The 19068-nt window shown below is 55.8% G+C and overlaps 1 protein-coding gene and 1 long non-coding RNA gene across 5 annotated transcripts in view; one reads left to right on the top strand and one right to left on the bottom strand.

Moving 5' to 3' along the window:
* Positions 1-508: 508 nt before the first annotated feature.
* On the top strand, positions 509-9561 carry LOC124089721 (uncharacterized). 4 transcript variants are annotated; one of them, XR_009226306.1, is made up of 5 exons: positions 509-716; positions 7918-8177; positions 8296-8536; positions 9063-9215; positions 9302-9561. It is a non-coding gene; the product is annotated as an uncharacterized LOC124089721 (long non-coding RNA). The 4 variants fall into 4 exon arrangements; XR_009226307.1 differs by having other exon boundaries at positions 7828-8129; XR_009226305.1 differs by having other exon boundaries at positions 7828-8177.
* Positions 9562-9815: 254 nt separating this feature from the next.
* Armc9 (armadillo repeat containing 9) overlaps positions 9816-19068 on the bottom strand; it is a 131889-nt gene continuing 122636 nt past the window's right edge. The window contains exons 24-25 of the mRNA XM_046439776.2: positions 14305-14477; positions 9816-13134 (exon numbers count right to left, since the gene is read on the bottom strand). Coding sequence (XP_046295732.1) covers positions 13112-13134; positions 14305-14477 — 196 coding nt within the window. The 3' untranslated portion in view covers positions 9816-13111. The remainder of the gene's footprint in view (positions 13135-14304; positions 14478-19068) is intronic.

The following is a 19068-nucleotide window of genomic DNA, read 5'->3' as shown; positions in this document are numbered from 1 at the left end:
GCGGGGTCTCCTGCAGTCCCCGTGGCCACAGTCAGCAGATGACGGGGTGTGCCCAGCCCAGGGAGCCCTGGGCGGCCCAGACAGCTCTGCAGGGCCTGCCCCACCCGTCCAGGCTCACACTGACACATATTCACTTGAGGGGGCAGTGGGCCCCTCGTCCCGGGCAGCTGCGCCCAGGCTGCACCCTCCCCTCCCGGACACCAGTGACTCACATCTCCACCCGCCAGGCAGCCAGCGTGGACACACAGCCGCCTTTCAGCCCCTCGGCCTCAAACACTAGTGCAGTCTTCCCTCTGGGGCGCCTCCTCTCCCAGCAAGCTGCCCCCTCCCGGGCTGTGCTCGGCCCACACTGAGGCCACGCCAGGCCCCTTCCTCCTGGAGCACAGGCCTCCCTGTCTCTCGTCACCAGGCTCCGGTCCAAGCCAGCCCTGAATGGCTGTCTTTTCACGACCAGAGCTGGCCAGGTGCATTCTGGGCAGCCCCGTTCCCACTGCTCCCAGATGGACATCTCCGTCCCGGCTGCCCAGAGTGGGAGTCCACTGAGGGCTGGGTGGAGACATGGAGGGACTCAGAGGTGCCCAGAAGTCCTTCCCAGCCTCCGAAGGCTCGGCATGCTGAGCCGCCCTCCACACACACGCTCCATCTGCTTCCCCAGCCTCGAGGATTGTTCCCACCGTAGAGAGGAGAACACTGAGGCCAGGGGAGGTGGCCAGCTGGTGAGTGGGGGAGCCTGGACCTGGTCCTGGTCGAGCTGGTCGATGACCCCACCCTGCACCATCACAGGGGGGTGACTGAGACAGCACCCAGGCCACCGAGAAGGGGCCACCACGGGCACCTTGCGACGGGAACCCTGACCCCGGACCTCCTCCTTCTTGCATAACCAATCTGCCCGCGGGTCTCAGGGTGGCTCCTCGCCAGGCTGGCCAGTCTTAGTGTCTCCACCCCCCGCCCCCGTGGTGCTTGGTCCACAGTACAGGCCAGCTGGGGCTCTTCCCTGGGGATTTTGAAGTGGATTTGGTCTCTGGCCATAGCACTTCTGGGGACTAGGCCACAAGTACTCCACTCCTACTGTGTGTGCGGGTTCTGAAGTGCCCATCAGAGGACAGGGGTGGGCACAGCGCTGGCTGGGATCCCGTGACAGGCTCTGCTGTGGCCAACTAAAGCCCCTTCCTCAAAGATGTCCACGCAATCCTTGGGTCTGGTAAATGCGTTAGGTAGCAGAGTGAAAGGGCCTTTGCGGATGAAATGAAGGTCATAGACCTTGAAGTGGATTATTTGGGGGCCTGTGTTAGTCAACTTTTCTACACTATGACAAAATGCCTGAGGAAAACCACATTTTTTTGATGGCACTGGGGATTGAACCCCGAGGTGCTGTACAGCACATTCCTAGCCCTCTTAAATTTTTTAATTTTAAAAAACAGGTTCTTGCTAAATTACTCAGGTTGGCCTCAAACTTGTGATCCTCCTGCCTCAGCCTCCTGAGGAGCTGGGATTACAGATGTGTGCCACTGTACCTGGCTTGAGAAAAACAACTTGAAGGAGGAAAAATTATTTTGGCTCCCAGTTTCAGAGGTTTCAGTTCATAGACGGCTGACTGTTGCTTGGGGCCTGAGGTGAGGCAGAGCATCATGGTGGAAGACCGTGCAGAGCCGACCAGGAGGGAGGGGGAGAGAGACAGAGGGGGGAGGGGAGAGCAGGGACAAAATGCAGTTCCCCAGGGCACGTCACCAAGGACCCACTCCTTCCAGCTAGGCCCCACCTCCCAATGGTCCATTCAGCTGTGAATCTGTCACTGGATTAACCCACTAATGAGGGCAGAGCCCTCATGATCCAGTCACTTCCCCAAAGCCCCACTTCTGAGCACGCTACCTTGGGGACGAAGCCTTCACGTGGGCCTGTGAGGGACATTCCAGTTCCGAGCTGTAATGACCCGTCTAACCAGTGGGCATGTAACCATACGTCCTCTAACTGGCAGCAGAAGAGCTTCAGGAGAAGCAAGGTCAGGGGACTTGGTGGCAGACGGCTTCCCTCCCTCTCCAGGTGCTGAAATGTAGGGGTCCAGGTGCTGCCGCAGAGGCCAGAGGGGTCTCCAGGAGCCAGCTCCAAGGGCATAGGAACCTCAGTCCTACAGCCTCAAGGAACTGGGTTTTGCCCACACCCTGAGGGGTGTGAGGTAGGTTGTCCCAAGTCCAGTAAGAGCCCCACTGGCCCACACCTCAGTTTCAACCCTGTAAAACCCTGAGCAGCCTGGACTTCTGACCAGTTTGAGCTGATACATCTGTGTGGCTTTAAGCCCCTAAGTTGGTGGCAATTAGTCACGGCAACTCTAAGAAATTGATATTAACCGTGAGCACGGGTGAGCCAAGAGCTTCTCATTTGTGGTTTTTGTCACCCGAGAGTAATATTCCTGGCTGATGGCGTGATTGTTTTCTGTCTCCTCTCTCTCCCCACAGGCTGCCCGCCTCGCCATGGAGGGCACAGGGCACCCAGAGCTCCCTCCCAGTCACCCTCGGGCCTTGGAGCCTGTGAAGGTTGGAGGCTGCTCCTCCGGAGGCTCAGACCTGTGTCCTTCACCAAGACCACGGGTAGATCCTGTCCTCCCCAGAAGACCTAATGTCACTGGGGAGGAGCCGGTGGGGAGCAGGGAGAGGCACTGGCCTGTGAGCGTTCCTGGTGGCTGGCCAGGGCTGGTAGAGGCTGGCAGGGTGAGGTGCCTCCTGCCTGCAGCAAGACTGGGGCCGGGGAGAGGATGGCCTTCAGCCTGCGCTACCTGCAGAATCCTGGGTCCCTCAGCTTCTTCTCCCTGGGGGCTGCTTAGGCAGCACCAACTGAGGGCCAGTGTCCCTCAGCCTGCTGGCCACCCTCTTCCTGCTCCTTCGCTTTGCCCCTGGAGTAAGGAGGGCAGAAGGGCCTGGCGCCAGGCGCTGGAGCAGAGGAACGTCACTGAGATAACATCGCCTGAAGCCAGCCGCGTAGAAGTGTTAAGACGGATAATCTGGACTTCTTCAAAACCAAGATCTTCTGGTCTTTGAAGAACATTTGAGAAAGACTGAAAAAAGCCGCAATCTGGGAAAAACTACTCATAAAGCGCCTGAGTGAGCGCCCGGAAGCGCATTGAGACCACAGAACTCTCCTGCGTGGTCAGAGAGCAACCTGGCTAAGAGAACATGGGCAAAAGATCCGGAAGGGACACCTCACCAAAGAGGACAGATATGGGTGGATACCGAGAGGTGGCGCTAGGTAGAGACGTGTCAAATAACCCCGTGAGAAGACGTCAACAGCCATGACCATTAAAACCCCGAGAAACCACTGCACACCTTTTAAATCATCGGAACTCAACCCTGGGCCGTATCGCACGTTGGTGAGGATGAGGAACCACTGCATTCCCATGTTCTGCTGATGGGAACGGAAATTGGCTCTAGAGTTTTGGAAAACAGTGACACATCTTCTTAATAAGTTAAACATGTACTCACCTCATGGACCAGCTGTTCCACTCCCGAGTATTTATCAAGACAAACAGAGTGTGTCCCTATAAAGACTTGTACGTCAGAGTCCACAGTAGCTTTATTTGTAGTAGACAAAAATCTTTCAGGTACTCCTCATGACGTTCAGTCAACAAGGGACGATATTTAGGACACTGGTCCTGTAAGATGTGTATGGCCTCGTGATATTCTAGCCTTTTCCTTTGTGGAAGCACATTCTGTGCTGTTGGCACACTGACCTAGTTGCCGACGACATATTTCTCAGAACACGTTCCTGTCCGGGAGCAACGCACGACCATCCACGACTGTCTGCACCGCAGAATACTGACCACACAGAGGAATCAACTATGGATACACGCTGCAGCAGGGACGGACCTCAAATCATTGCCCTGGATGAAAGCCAGACCAAACAAAGTACGTACTATGTGATTATATGTACAAAATTCTAGAAAACGCAAACAAAATCCTAATAACAGAAGGACGGCTTGCCTGTAGATGGGCTGAGGCGGAAAGAAGAGGTTACAAAAGGGATTGAGGAAACTGTGGGGGTGACGTTTGGGTTCCCCACATTTATTGTTTCACGAGTGTTGACATATATTAAAATTTATTACACTGTATACTTTAAACACAGCTGACTGTTGTCAATCATACCTCAATAAAGCTGTTAAGAAGAACAACGTGGAACAGGAGGGATGGAGAGAGGGACATTCACGTGGCGGGGACGGCCGACAGGAGGAACACAGCCCACATTGTACAGCTGGCCCGGTCACTGCAGTTGACGACTATTAACTGAAATTCAAAACAGCTAATAGAGAGGATCTCGAATGTTCCCAACACACAGAAATGATGTGTCTGAGGTGACAGGCCAGTCACCCTGATCTGATCCTTATATATGGTATACACAGTACCCCATAAATAGGTGCGATTTCTATGGGTCAATTAAAATACATTAATAATAATAATAGGAGGACTATGGCACAGGTGTTTCGCAGAGGAGGTTCGTGGTTTTCTGAGAGGGCAGAATGGAGGCCCAGTGGTGGCCAGTAGTGACCCCAGAGTGTGGGTGGGCACATCAGCCCCACCTGGGCCCCTTGGAAAAGCAGATGCCAGGTGAGCTCTCCCGGGAGACTGTGCACATTCAAACTGCAGCTTGGGCCAGGCCCGACCAGGACACCTGGACCCAGGCCCTCCAACCCTCTCAGAGACTATGGCAAGGACTCCCTAGTGTGTCTGTAGAGTGACTGGGGACATGGTCAGTCGGGGAGAGCTGGAGGCAGGGAGGGGGCAGGAAAGACTCTCTGATTTGTGTCCCTAGCCACTTGGGTCCCATCATGGACCAAGATCCTGAATTGCATTTGGTCTTGCTCTGATCTGAGTGTTTGGGCTGCATTTCATGATGCCACCTGGCCTCCAAGAATTTATGGATTCAGAGGTCCTGGGACAGAGTACAGAGTCCTCGCTGCTTAGACTCCTCGTGACTGGACGGAGTCCCTGGGGCCTCTTCTCATCCTCCATCCCGTAAGCAGAGACTGAAAGGGTGACAGGAGCCCGAGGAACAGGGCAAGAGGACTGCTCGGAAGAGGGCCACCACGGGGTCGAGATGAGGGGCAGGAGTGGCCAATGGGCATTTCTAGAGGCAGCAGACTTTAAGATTCTGTAGAGGGGACCCAGGATCTGTCCTGACATTACAGGTGTCAGAGGAAAGAAAGCCAGCGCTGGGTTTGCTGCCACGAGTGCCTTCGGGGGACAGGCCTCGGTGGGCACTGGAGCTGTGTCAGGGTCAGAGCCCCAGGTACTACTGTGTCCACTGCTCTACAAGGTGGCAAGCTGTGACGCTGAGTCCACCTGGCCTGGACCTGCTTCAGCGCCTGAGCCTCAGATGGTGTGCCGGGGCGTGGCCAGCTGCAGGGTCCTGGCCATGCCAGGGGGCAGAGGCCCTTCACTGCCGGCCTGACCCCACCCTGGGCCCGTGGTCATGGAGTCCTCACTCTGGCAGTAAACGTCTTCTTCAGCCAAACCGCCGTACAGGAGAAAACCAGTTTTGTGTTTCATCTTGGGGCAGATTGAGTTACTGAGAAGTTCTGTCTGACTCCAACTGCAACCTTGAACTTCTTGGTCCAGTTTGTTTGGCCTGCTGCTCTGGTGTCTCCTGGTAACCTTAAAATCTGCGGCAGCATAAAGAAAAAAGAAATGATGCCGTGTTCAGGAAAATGAACGGACCAGAGACCATCACATTAACAAAATAAGTCAGACTTAGAAGGTCAAGGGTGGTGTGTGTTCTCTCCTATGAGGAAGCTAGAGGAAAGGGGGAAAGAGAGGTGCCGGTGGATCTCCTAAAAATCAAAGGGAGATTAGCAGAGGGAAGGGACCGAGGGGTGGGAGGCCGGGAGGGCGCGGAAGTGCAGGGGGGTGATACTGGCCAAATGCTGTCATCATGCTTTGTGGGTGCGTGAGTGTGTAACAACAACCCCCATCAATGTGCACAACTGTTAGACATCAATCAAAAAATGGAAAAAAATCTGTGGCAGAACCTGGAGCCTCACGGGAAGGTGTCACCCACCAGCAGAGCAAGGAGCGTCAGCTGGCCCCGGAGCCCAGTGCCACCACAGCCGGACTCTCCAAGCACCCAGCCCGTCGGCACCTCTCTGGGCCCTTCAGTCTTGCAGAGGGACCCTCACCATGTCTTCAACAGAAATGAAGGCAGAAGGCCTCTCTCCGAGGGGGGACGGGAAAACCTAGTGGGGTGATTCTTGCTGCTGAAGAGTCACCCCTAGATGCGGGTTTCCCAGCGAGGACCTGAGACAATGGCCTGCCTCCTGGTCCCTCTTCCCGGCAGTGGGAGGGGCGGCTGCACAACGGACAGGGTCAGGACCAGCCTGAAACTCCCCAGACACTGTGACTGAGAGTGGACTGTGACCACAGACGGGGAACAGTGTGGCCTGCCACGTCTAAGAGACCAGCTGATTGCCTGACAAACCTTGTGTGCTGACTAGTTACACCGCATCCGAAGAATCGGTTAAAAAACAAAAAGGCAGAAATTCTGTTGGCTCAGAGGAGCAGAACGGGACAGGTCAGGCGGTTCTGGAAACTGGCCACCAGAGACTCCACTGGACACCACCTGGTTCTGCCTCTTCTTCAGTAGCGGCTCATGGTGGCTTCTCAGGGCCACCACCAGCTGCCATCGCAGCTTCCCATCAAGCCCTCAGCCCGGGGCAACTCCCCAGGGCAGGCTCTGAAGCAGGGTGCAGGGAGGAAGGGCGTTGCGCTGGAGTCCCAAGGTGGGGGGGAGGGGAAGGAAGGAGCAGCCCCACAACTTGGAAGAGGTGAACACAGACCCAGCAGCACCCCAACTTCTGAATGGAGCCCAGAGATACATCAGGCCACCCCACCGTTGGGTCAGCAGGCCACCACGAGGCCTTGTGTTCTACCTGCTCCGTCCTTGTGTCCACCTGGCTCCCTGCCCTGCCTGGTCAGGCCTGCCCCACCCTTTCTGGTTATAGTTCCAGGTCTTACTTAGAATTCGCTTCCCCTTGAAGCCCTGTGTGGAAGGCCACTCCCTCTTCCTGCTCTTCAGGCCACCCTGAACACCCCTCGCCTGAGCTCCAGTCTGGCCTGGCTGCTCAAAGGTCTGCCCTGCCCAGCTGCGCCTCCTTCCCTGCCACGGGACTGCCTGCCCGTGAGTCCCCTGCCCGGGAGAGCTAATGTGCTCTAATCCCCTACTCCAGGGCTCTCCTGGGGTCCCACAGAAGCTCCTGCTGCTTGCTGCTAGGGCTTCCCAGTGGCGCCGACACTCCCTCCAGGGCCTGTCCCACATCAGCCTGAGCTCCGGCAGCAGGCAGATCACAGAGCCCACGAGCCACGCTCCTTGGCCTTGGCCGGCTCTGCCCAGGGCCAATACGTGCCTGGCCCACGGTGCTCAGGCCTGCAGCTGGCTCCCTGGGTGTGCATGCTGTTGGCTAAACAGCCCCAGATGGGCAGGGATCCCAGCGTAGGTTCCAGAGGGTGTCCAATGCCAGACCTTGAGTCTAGCCTCATGCCCCACAGTCAGCGGGCCTCCCAATGGGCCCTGGGACCATGCTGCTCCTGTTTAGCCAGGGAATGGTGCTGGCGGTTCCTGACCTCACACCCTGGTGGCTTGGCCTCCTCTCCTCTTGCCTCTGGATCCAGCACTTTTCCCCGGCATCTGTCTTTTCACTGTAGGCCCCGGGGCTCAGCCCTGCTCCTCTGGGCCCCTCTGCCTCTGCGTCTCCCATGAAGATGCCACTGTCTGAGTTCAGGTCCGGCCTGGGTGCTGCTCAGAGACCTGCTAGTCTGAATGTGCACCCCCACTTATCTCCCTTTTCAGCCCTGGTCAGTGCCCCTTGCCCCCGGTTGGGGACCAGAGTCGAGTTCCAGGGGTCCACATCGATACCCAGTGAAGCCTCCTCACTTGCAGGAAGTGGTGACTCATCACTGAGCCCGGCAGCCGGAGCGGCTCCACTCCCTGGGGCCTCAAGTGGGTGTGCTTCTGTGAGGCACTCAGGGACAGTGGAGGCCTGAGCGTGGCAGCGTGCCAGCAGGACGGGGTCCAAGGAACACCTAAGTCACCGGGAGGAAACCCTCAGCTATCGCACAGCTGGGAGAACGGTTGCAGGCTGGCTCCTGAAGGTGAGGCCTGAGTGAGCTGGCGTGGGAGCCTGGGCCACCTGTGGACAGGTGAGAGATGTGGGTGGAGCCCCCTGGAGCAGCCGCCACCAGGCCACTGCACACACACCCTTGGTTTTGCCATCCTAAGGGTCACACGTTGCCCTGCTCTTCCAATCTCCCCCGACAGGACCCCTGGTCCACCCACACTATGCCTCGGGCCGCACCATCTTGTACCAGTTCCGCCTGGGTGTGGTCTCTGGGGGGTGGAGGCTCTGCTCTGTGATGCCTGCCCATTCCTATGGTGTAAATGTGCCCACCATGGCCAGTTTCAAGTGACCAGGATGATGTCACTGAACACGGAGTATTTCCACCATAATGACGCAATACGTGCAGCCACCTCCAGGACAGGCAGTAGTGAATGTCGCCAAGTAAGTGTAAAGGGACAGGCCTGGGATATTCATTCTTTGTTTTTAACAGAACTCACTGAATCATAGGCCTCACAATTTAGCTTCTGCTCATGGCTGTATTTGCAACCAGCTCACAGGGCTCCTCTGAGAAGTGGCCTGACAGCAGTTCTCGCGCTGGCCCCAGACACCACTGCTCCCACCCGGGAGCCGCCGGAGGCCTGGTGGGCTGCGGCCTTTGCTGCCGCCCCCTGCCAGAGCTCATGCGGTCAGGCCGCCTCCGCTCCCTTCCCTAGGACCACTGTCTCAGAGCCTGGGCCTCCAGCTCACGTCCTTGGCCTGCTCCGTGCCAGGCTGACCTGTGGCCAGGCTCTAAGGAAAAGTGGCCTCGGGCAGCCCCCTCCTCCACAGCGTGAGCCCGGGACGGCCCTCCATGCGCTCCTTTCCCCGCACCTGCCCCTCTTCCTCGCCCCCGGTTCTGTCCCAGTCTCTCCCGACACCCGTGGAGGTGGCTCTGGATCTGTTGGTCTCTCTGCCTGACTTTTCCCAGTGGTGCTGCTTCCTCCTGGAAGTCCACCCGTCGCTTCCAGCAGGGTTTGTGCTCGGGCCAGTGCGACTGTGTCTCCACCTCGGAACACAGAGTGCCCCAGAGGACGGAGCTGCTCAGCTGAGTTAGTATGGGGAGGCCGCGGCAGCGAGTGAGGTGAGTTCTGGACCCCTCTGTGCCGCAGGTGTCCCAGTGAGCCCTTGGTCTCTCCAGCTGTCCCATGTCCATGTCTTTCCACACAGGCCCTGGCTGTGTGATGAGAGGGCCCCCGGGAAGACAGCATGCGTGATGTCAGTGAGACTTGAGAAGAACTACCATGTAGGGGGTGAAGCCCCACGGGAGGAGACCCGAATCAATGGCCACTACCAGACACGGGTACGACCCTGACTGTCCTCCGACCAGAGGCACAACTGAGTCCAGGCAGATCCAGCAGAAGAAACGAGCCCAACCATGGCTCACCGCATACTCATAAAACTAATGAAAACTAAATAAAACTGTTTTGAGCCACTAAGTTTCAGAGGTGGTTTGTTAGGTGCAAAGACCCACAGCATCGCTCCAACCACATCTCACTACGAGCCCCTGAGCCCCTCAAGGGGAAAGGAGGACAGTCAGGCAAACGGGCCCAGCCCCCAGCCACAGGCTGCGCTTCCGGGGACTGGGAGGGTCCAGGAGGATCCCCGATCCTGCACTAGGGTGAGGGTGAGGGGCGAGGCATTCTCTGAGCCTGATTTAAGGGGAGCAGACCAAACTCATTAATCAAAGTAAATAATACTTTAATACAATATTTTAAAAATCAAATCAACATAATGGTCCATGTACAGCTGCATATTTTTGTAAAAAATATTGGTTTTTGTAAAAAATTATTGGTTTGAGGTCCAGGATTAGGGTTAGGTAAGCCAAATAGGGTTATACAAGTACAGGGTGAGCCTTGTTTTTTATTAAAAAAAACTTTGATATTTTATCATTTTTTGCATTTGGTTTTGATTTTTAAAAATTTGAACCCAGGGCCTATGTAGGTCAGGCAAGTGCACGACTACTGAGTTACACTTCCAGCCCTTTTCTAAAATTTTTTGGAGACAGCACCTTGCTAAGTTTCCCACGATGACCTGGAACTTGCAATTCTACCCCTGCCTTCCTGGTAGCTGGGGTTGCAGGTGCGCACCACCATGCCTGGATTTAGCTCCTCCGATCTGGGCTGGGTCCTTCCTTACCTGCTGTCAGACCCCAGGTATCTGACTGGCTTGCAGAAACTCTTCCTACTATTTTCTACCCTATCCTGATTTGAGCACTTGTCAGGCAGTTATACCACACTCTGAATGAAGCAAATGAGATCAAGTGCTTCTCAGGAAAAAATTGGGGGAAAAAAAGAAAGAAAAAATTGGGCTGGGTACAGTGGCACATGCCCATGATCCCAGCGACTCAGGAGGTTGATGCAGGAGGATCACAAGCTCGAGGCCAGCCTGGGCAACTCAGCAAGACCTTTAAAATAAAATCAAAAAGGGTTGGAGAGGAAACGAGATGGTAGAACGCTTGCCTAGCACATGCCAGGCAGGACCTGGGTTCAATCCCCAGTGCTGCAAAAAGGAGGGAGGAGGAAGAGGAGAAGCAAGAATAGAGGAGGAAGGGGAGGAGTACGGGGCAACCAGAGAGCTGGGCTTAGCTTCCAGGGCCAGAGGGGCCCACAGTTATTAGAGGTTCTAAGATTCTTCCCATGGCTTCCCTCGGTAGGTCTCATGGGCAAATCTTAGGAGTCATGTGATTGCTCTCGAGGTGATCTTTAAAGAACTCTCGGCTTATTTGTGTATTTGGTATTTTCCCCTGTAGATTGGGTTCATGTCCAAGCTCAGCTAACTCTGTGGAGCCAGCAGATAGCTGAACTATTTATGAACAGGTCCTCGGTATTTTAAAAAGCACATTTCCAGCCCGCAGCCTTGGAAGGCAGAGTGTGCCCGGGTGTGGCCCCCAGGCCGCGGTGAGAGGCCCAGTGGCTCTACTCCTTTCTCTTTAAAAGACTAGCTTTTCTTCTTCCCCAATGACCAGACATTTGCCAGTGAGATTTCTGCTCATCTGTAGGCGAGGGAGAGACAGCTGGCTCAGCCCGGGGAGACACGGCTGAAAGACACGCCCCTGGGTGTCTGCGGCTCCCACACCAGGCGGGGAAAGGCCGTGCCAGGCGGCGCCTGAGGAATCCCAGGGGAGTGGAGTGGTGGGCACGGGGAGCACCCTTGCTGCTGTTTATCTGTGACCACGGAGTGATTCCCTTCCGGGCCTCTGCTCCCCCTGCCCGCTTCTCAACCCTGGAGACCAGCACCTGATTGTAGTCCAGGCATCTGCAGGCCGAGCCAGGGGTTCAGAGGGCACCTGAGGCCCCGGGCTCCACAGCCTCCCTCCCCCAGAGTGCAGGAGGACGCACGCACTTCCAGAGAGCTGAGATGCGGTGCTGGGCGGTGCGCACCAGAGTTCTAAGGTGCCTGCCCGAGCCGCAGCCAAGAATGCCCGAGAGTTCCAGGGTCCCGGCCCCAGATGGGCTTACGGGACTGTCACGGGGAACCTGGTTCTTTCTTGCTCAAGGGACTTCTGCTGGCTTCTCCCTGCTCCTAAGGAGTCACAGGCCACTGAAAAACACAGGGATGGTCCTTTATTTCCAACCTGTGGGTCCCCTGAGATGTCTCCACTGAAGGCAGGAGACACCTGGGACATGGCCTGGACACTAACTTGCTTTCCCTCCCCACTGCCTTCTAAAACCTGATCAGTTTCATGATTTTACAGTGTGGGTAACACCCAGGGTACTGTGCTGTGCTGGCTCTGAGGGTGAATGTCCCTCCTCTGTCCTAAGACTTGGGCCTGATTTACCCTCAACAACAACAGTGGTCACTGGTCATTTTGCTGGTGGAGGTGGTATGTTCTGGTCTTTTTAAAATCTTTTTTTTTTTTTGGGCTGGGAATTGAACTCAGGGGTGCTTTACTACTGAGCTGTGTCCCCAGTCCTTTCATTTATTTATTCTCATTGTGATCCTCCTGCCTCAGCCTCCTAAGCTGCTGGGATTACAGGTGTGTGCCACATGCCCGGCCTTATTCATGATCTTAATACAGGGAGGGAAACATGGGGCATTAAACTGGTCGGTTTTCTAAAGCTTTTAAAAACTGTGTGCAGCCAGGTGCAGTGTCACACGCCTGTCATCTGTGACTCAGGAGGGGAAGGCAGGTGGACTGCAAGGCGGAGGCCAGCCCGGGCAACTTAGCAAGACCCTTCCTCAAAGAAATGAAACGAAATGAAAATAAATAGATAAAAAGGGCTGGGCTGGGGATATAGCTCAGTGGTGGCGCGCCCCTGAGTTCAATCCCTAGTACCACAAAAAATAAAATAAAAACCAAAAAACCAAGAACCCGGGTAGGAGCAGAGGGCTGCTCTGAAGCTGCCGGAGCATTCCACATTCTGTATCTCAGTTGAAGACCCAAACAGAGTCCCCAGGCTGCTGCTGGGGCTGACACTGGCTTGAGAATGAGGTGCCTTAGGATGAGGACCTCCGCAGCTGGTCCCAGTGAGGACAGTGGCTTCCACAGGGCAGCCCTGGTCAGCAGTCTGCAGAGTCCCTCTGGCTGGCTGAGCTTTCGTGGGCTCAGCATCTCCTCGGGAGCCAGGGAGATGGCAGGGCTCCCAGGTTTGGTCTCGAATTCTGCCCAGCTGGTGCTGGGGAGCTGGGGATGCTGGCTGGACCTGGGCCCAAGGTCTCCCAAGGGCAAAGGCCACGGCTCTCCTCCTGTGAGTATGAAGGTGACCAGGAAATGTCCCCTTGCCGGGAGGGCAGTAGTAGGCTCCCCAGCCCTCCCCATGTGGCTCTCCTAGATGAGAAGGGCCCAGATGGTGGGCAGTCACGACCGGACTCCTGGCCGGCCTGGCGGGCAGGTCCCTCCCCAGCTCCCCAGTCGTTCAGTGTCTCGTTGTCAACTGTCTCTTCACATCTGTCACCTGCAGCTGCTGGCTGGCAGAGAACGGGAAGCTGGCTGGTCCTCAGGCAACGGGACAGTGACACCCAGGGAGAGAAGCATCCTCACTTCCTGTAGGACTGGCTGCCTGGGGAAGAAGGGCCAGAGCAAGATGCCAGCGCCAAGTGATGCCTGCACAGAACCCCTCTGTGCCACACAATCCCTCTTTCAACCCGCTCATGTCAAACAGAATGAGAACTTTCCCTCCCGGGTCCCGACTCCTGGCCAGGGCACGACTTGCTTGGCCACGGCCTCCCCCCACAGGAAGCAGGCCGCCTGGTGGGGCTGCCCGGTTGGGCTGCCGTGAGTTCTGCTGGGTCCACTTCCCGAGAGCTGTGCACACGGCTCAGGCTGCGAGAGGCATCTGGGTGTGTGGCCAGGGCAGCCATCAGCTGCTGGGGTGCTACTGATGTGATGTTATCACCCGCGCTCTTCTGACCTGGTGTGGCCTGGAAACTGGCAGGGTCAGAGGCCTGACCACTGTCCTCTAGCGGAGCTCTCCCTGGGTCTCCTGCAGCTGCCCTTGGGGCTGGGGGGAGGTAGCCTGGCCTGAACTGAGGCTTCGCCGAGTCTCCCCCAGGAACAGGGGCCCGTGGCCTTGCAGCCTGCAGGTCCTCAGGTGGCCACAATGCCCAGGTCTGGCCAGGGAGGGCTGGGGGCAGGCACGGAAGCGCCTGTCTCTGAGTGTGGCTTATTTCAGGCTGTTTGGGCTTCTATGTTTTGTTCTTCATTTTCCTCTGAAAAGGTCCAGTTTAGTTGGGGTGCAGAGGCGGTAGGGTGGGGAGTCAACTGGTTGAGGCTGGGAGGGTCGTCCTGACAGGGAGCAAAGGGCAGCAAGGTAGGCCCCAGGACACAGTGGGGACCTGTGGACCCACCCACAACTGGCCCTCCTGGTGGCCCTGCTACCTGGCTTGTGAGGAGTCACCTGCTTCTATTTAAATTTTTTTTTTAGTTCTACATGGACACAACATCTTTATTTTGTTTATTTATTTTTATGTGGTGCTGAGGATCAAACCCGGTGACTTACATCTGAGAGGCAAGTGCTCTGCCACTGAGTCACAACCTCAGCCCCTCACCTGCTTCTATTTGACTGTGTCCCCCACTGGGACACAGCTGTTGGGCTGAGGCCTGCGTGGGAGTCTCCCAGCACAACATAAGCCTCGTTCCAGGGCCAGCCTCCTTCGCCAGGACAGGCCAGGTTAACCCCGCATGGGGGTTGGTCACTCTGAGCTACTGGCCAGGGCCCAGGCTGACTTACTGTGCAGGCCCCTTGAGGAGGAAGCCGTGGAGCCAGGGCGGCTGGCCTTCTGGGGGCCACACGAGGAGAACTGGGGGGTCAGGGCTGATGCCTTTGCCTTGGGCGAGTTCAGCTCGAGGGTCTCTGGAGTGTCGGGGGTCCTTGGCTTGCAGGTGAAAGTCGATGCAAACTCCCTAGGGAAAAAAGTGCAGTTAGAGTCCCCGCTACTGAACCGCGGTTAGGAAGGGGGGAGGAGGGAGGCAGCTATACTGCCGAGCCCCAACAGGTGCCAGGAAGGCCCTGTCCTAGGCACGGCGTGGGGAGGGGGCACAGGACACCCACAGGCAAGAATCCCCGCCCTGTGGAGCTCACAGTCTAGGTGACAGGGAGATCATGAAAAGCAAACCCTAAAGGGGTGAAGGTGGGAAGGGGACAGAGCCTCCGAGAGATGGTGTGGGAAGGCATGTCAGCAGAACATGGTCCCCAAAGATGTCTGGGTCCCAAATCATGTTCAGTTGCATGACAAAGAGGGCTCCTAATTTTGCAGGCTTGCTGGGGCTGCTAATGAGCCAGGCGTACAGGAGGGAGATTGTCTCAGCTTATCTAGGCAGGCCCAGGTGATCACAGGCTCCTCCCAGGAGAGAGAGGCAGGCGGTCCCGGACGATCAGGGAAGGAGATGGGCTGTGGAAGACAGGCCCAGGGATGCACTGCCTTCAGAAGAACCTGGTCCTGGCCTATAGGAACTCACCGCCCAAGGTGGAGGGGAGCTGAGAGACCAGAGGCAGAGAAATCCAGGAGTGCCCCAAATGCAGTGGGCTTGGGACTGGTGGCCAGAGTGTGTCTCCGTGGGCAGCAAGTCAGAAGGATCCCACATCCCGAGGTAGTAGAAAGTGATTTGTATGCTGAATCACACAAAGGTGGGCCTTGACTCACCGGAATGTCCCTGTAAAACTATTAGCATGCCCAGTGTGAGGTCAGAAACAGTCGGGCATCTGTGGCTGCACAACATGCTTGGCTGACCATCTTAATGACTGTTTGTCAGAGAGGGCTTGGGATGCATGTCAGGGTCACCTGGCAGGTGACCAAGTTTTGACCAACATGGCTCCAGGTCAAGCTGAAGCCCTTCAGCACAGCTGCTGACTTTGAGGACGGAACAAGGGCCACAAGGAGGGCCAAGGAGTACAGGTGGCCTTTAGAAACAGGGGACAGCAATGAACAGGCTGTCCCCCAGAAAGGAATGTATCTATTAACACCCCTTGAATCTGGCCCAGTGACTTCTGCCCTGCGGAGCTGGAAATTAATACACTGGTGTCGTTGAGGTTTCTAAGTGTTGAAATCTGCTTCAGCAGCAGAAGGAAGCTAATTTTAGATGGGGTGGCCAGGAAAGGTCTTGCTGAAAACAAATGACGGTGAACCCTCAGTCCTGCGAGGCAGGCATCACACTTCATTTATAAGATGTACAAATTAAAGAGTCCATAGCAGGTAGCTGAGACCAGGGGGACCTTGAAGCCAGCACTTTCCAGGTGCCTACAGGATCTAGCCTGCTGCAGCAGCCTCGCCGGACATGGTGGCCCTGTGTGGGCACTGGCTCCCTCCTCCCGCCAGCAGTGAGATCTTGTGCTGTCTCCCAGCAGGGGTTGGATGCATGGTCTCTTGGCCCGTCTTGGGCTCTCACCTTGACTTTCTGAGTACCTGATGTGCTGATTTACTGACCATGTCTGTGAAGACTTGGAGCCCCCAGAAGTCCTTCAGGTGTGGTCACCACTCCATGAGCTTATGTGGGTGCCTCAGCGTGTGGGCGAGTCTACGCACAGAGGGCTGCTGAGCTGCTGAGGAGAGCCTTCCAGGCAGGACACAGAGGTGCTGGCAGGTTGCAGGGCTCCCACCCTGGGGGCAGGGGCAGGTGTGCAGTGCAGGCTGGGAGAGCGAGACCCAGGACTCCAGTGGGCATGCGCAGGAGCCAAGCTCCCTGGAGTGGCCAGTGACCCTCAGGGCGGCCCTTCCTCCCTCCAGCTGTGACTAGATGTGAGCAAGTTCCCTGACACTTGGGCAGCCTCAGTTTCTCTCCTTTAAGATGTCTATGTGATGATTCAGTGATGCACCCTTGTCCCCAAGGCAAGCGCTACATAAAATAAGGGTTACTGTTCTGGCAGCTTCTTTTTTTTTTTTAAATATTTATTCCTAAGTTTTAGGTGGACACAATATCTTTATTTTACATTTATGTGGTGCTGAGGATCGAACCCAGTGCCTCTAGCATGCTAGGCGAGCGCTCTACCATTGAGCCACAATCCCAGCCCTCTGGGAGCTTCTTTAGAGAAAACTGGAATTTCTATGGCATTTCTATATTTCTATATGCTTTTCTCTTTGTATTGAGGATATATCACTTTAATAAGTAGAAAAACAATACTGACAATATCTAAAAAGTCTCTAAGTTCAAATTAGGAAAAGACTGGCATAAAAATGGTCCCTACTTTAGGCCAGAAGCCTTCAGGCCAGATTCAGGAGGACGTGGAGGACATAACTCTACTGCATTTTTTTAAAATTGCTAAATTAAGTCGAGTGCAGTGGCACACACCCATAACCCCAGCTGCTCGAGTCAGGGGCTGAGGCAGGAGGATTTTGGGTTTGAAGCCAGTCTAGACAACTTAGTGAGACTTTGTCTCAAGTTAAATGAAAAGGGCTGGAGATGTGGCCCAGTGGCAGGGCACCCCTGGGTTCAACATTTAGTACAAAACCCCCCAACAAAACAGGAACAACTGAGACGCAAGTAAAAAATGACCTCTTCAGAACAGTGGCAACTATCACGGCAGTGGTAAGGGTGGGGCCGAACACTGGGTTACCTGGACACGTCCCCAGCTGTGGTCTTGGGATAGGGAGGCCAGCCCCGGCCATCCTGGGAGCCATCCAGCACTGGGGGTTCAGGCCCAGGAGGGCTGACTGGATTCACATATGGCACCTTAAAGCCCATGAGCAGTGACATCAGGCAGTGGAGTCAGGGGTCAGCTGAGGGGAGGCAGTGAGAAGCAAGACAGAGAAGGGCTCAGAACCTATAACCCCCCAGCCCCAGAGTGAGCAGGAAAGGGCACTGCCCTTTTGGAGAGCAACTTAGCAAGGTGTCGAAAGCCTTGAGGGGTTGGCTACTCTTACATTTCAACTTGGCTGGACCACAGTAGCCAGATATTGGGTCAAACATCATTCTGGATGTGTCCGTGAAATTGGATTTTGGAGAAGATTAAGATTTAAGCTGGGTGTGCGGTGGTGAATGCCTGTGATCCCAGCTACTTGGGAGAATTAGGCAGAAGGATTGCAAATTCAAGGCCTGTCTGGACAACTTAGTGAGACTCTGCCTCAAAATGAAATTTTTTAACAAGGGCTGGGGATGTAGCTCAGTGACAGAGTGTTTGCCTAGATGTGAGAGGCCCTGGGTTCAATCCCCAGCACCACACACACAACTAAAGCAAAATTAACTTTTTTTTTTTTTTAAGTTGTCAATGGACCTTTATTTTATTTATTTTTATGGGGTACTGAGGATCAAACCCAGAGCCTCGCACATGCTAGGCAGGTGTTCTACCACTGAGCCACAACCCCAGCCCCCCAATTAACATTTCAGTGGTAGACTTCAAATAAAGCGGATCACCCTCCAGAATATGACTGGGCTTCATCTATTGAAGGGCTGATTAGAAAAAGATGTACCTTCCCAGAGTGGGAAGGAACTCAGCCAGCAGGCGGCCTTTGGGCTTGAATGGCACCTCTTCTCCTAATCTCTGGCCTGCTGGTCTACCGCGTCATATTTTTGGACTTACCCAGCCCCTCAGTAACATGAACCAATTCCTTCAAATTCATCTCTCCTCTGCACAGACTGTTCACACCTCAACAGCCACACTCCACTGCCCTGTGCCCTAGGACACAACCCTGGCCGGCTCAGGGAGAGAGTATCCTCGGACTGGGACTCCCTCTGGCTGGCTCCTCCCAGTGGCATATGCCATAGCCCTCCTGCCGCAGGAGGTGGCCATGTTGACAAGGAGCTGGGCAACTGTCATTGACCTCGGCAGAGACGAGGGGAAGGACACTGTTGGCGGGATGGACTCCACGTCCCCACCCCAGCATGCTGAGGTAGCCAGAGCCAGGAAATAGCACTGGCCTGGCAGAGAAGGCCAGCAGGGCAGAGCGGGGAAAGTAGTTGGAAAGGAAGTCCGGGACGGTGACCGCCTACGACAGAGAAGGCGTTTGCTGCAGGAACACATAGCACCCGGTGCCAGAAGTCAGTTTTGCTCTCTGTGTCAACCGGAAGGTGCCCTGGAGATAGCCGTCAGAGCTGTGGCCGCCTGCACGGGCAGCTCGTCAACAGGCACCTGTGCAGGAGGAGCAGTAATGGCCAGCAGACTTCTTCTGTGCTGGGGTCTGGAATGCTGCTGAGTCACACCAGGCCACTGAGCATCCCCGCAGAGTGTGGGGGCACCGTCAACTGTGGGTGCACACAGACTGGGGCACTCAGGGCCCCACGTGGTCTCTGCTCCTGCCCTCCCTCATCCGGTTACAACAAAGCCAGAGTGTGGCCGAGCTGGGAGCCAACAGGAGTGGAAGAGAACACACCGGACGAAGGCAGAGGCCCCAAGCTCAGCAGCCGTGCCCAGGGCGTGCGGGAACAGGGCTGTCCTCCACCTGCCCGGGCTGCCTGCTTCCTAAGGGTGGTTCTCCAGCTGGATGGACTCTACCTGTCCCAAGCTGCCATACTTCCTTAGGGGACACAGGAGAGGGGAACAACATATACAAAAGTAAAGCTC

Source organism: Marmota monax, unplaced genomic scaffold, assembly GCF_021218885.2.
Source record: "Marmota monax isolate L192 unplaced genomic scaffold, Marmota_monax_Labrador192_F-V1.1 WCK01_AAM20220418_F8-fsc00041, whole genome shotgun sequence".
Classification (NCBI taxonomy): domain Eukaryota; kingdom Metazoa; phylum Chordata; class Mammalia; order Rodentia; family Sciuridae; genus Marmota; species Marmota monax.
The sequence above is the reverse complement of the archived record's forward strand: the minus strand, read 5'-3'. Positions and strand labels throughout refer to the sequence as shown.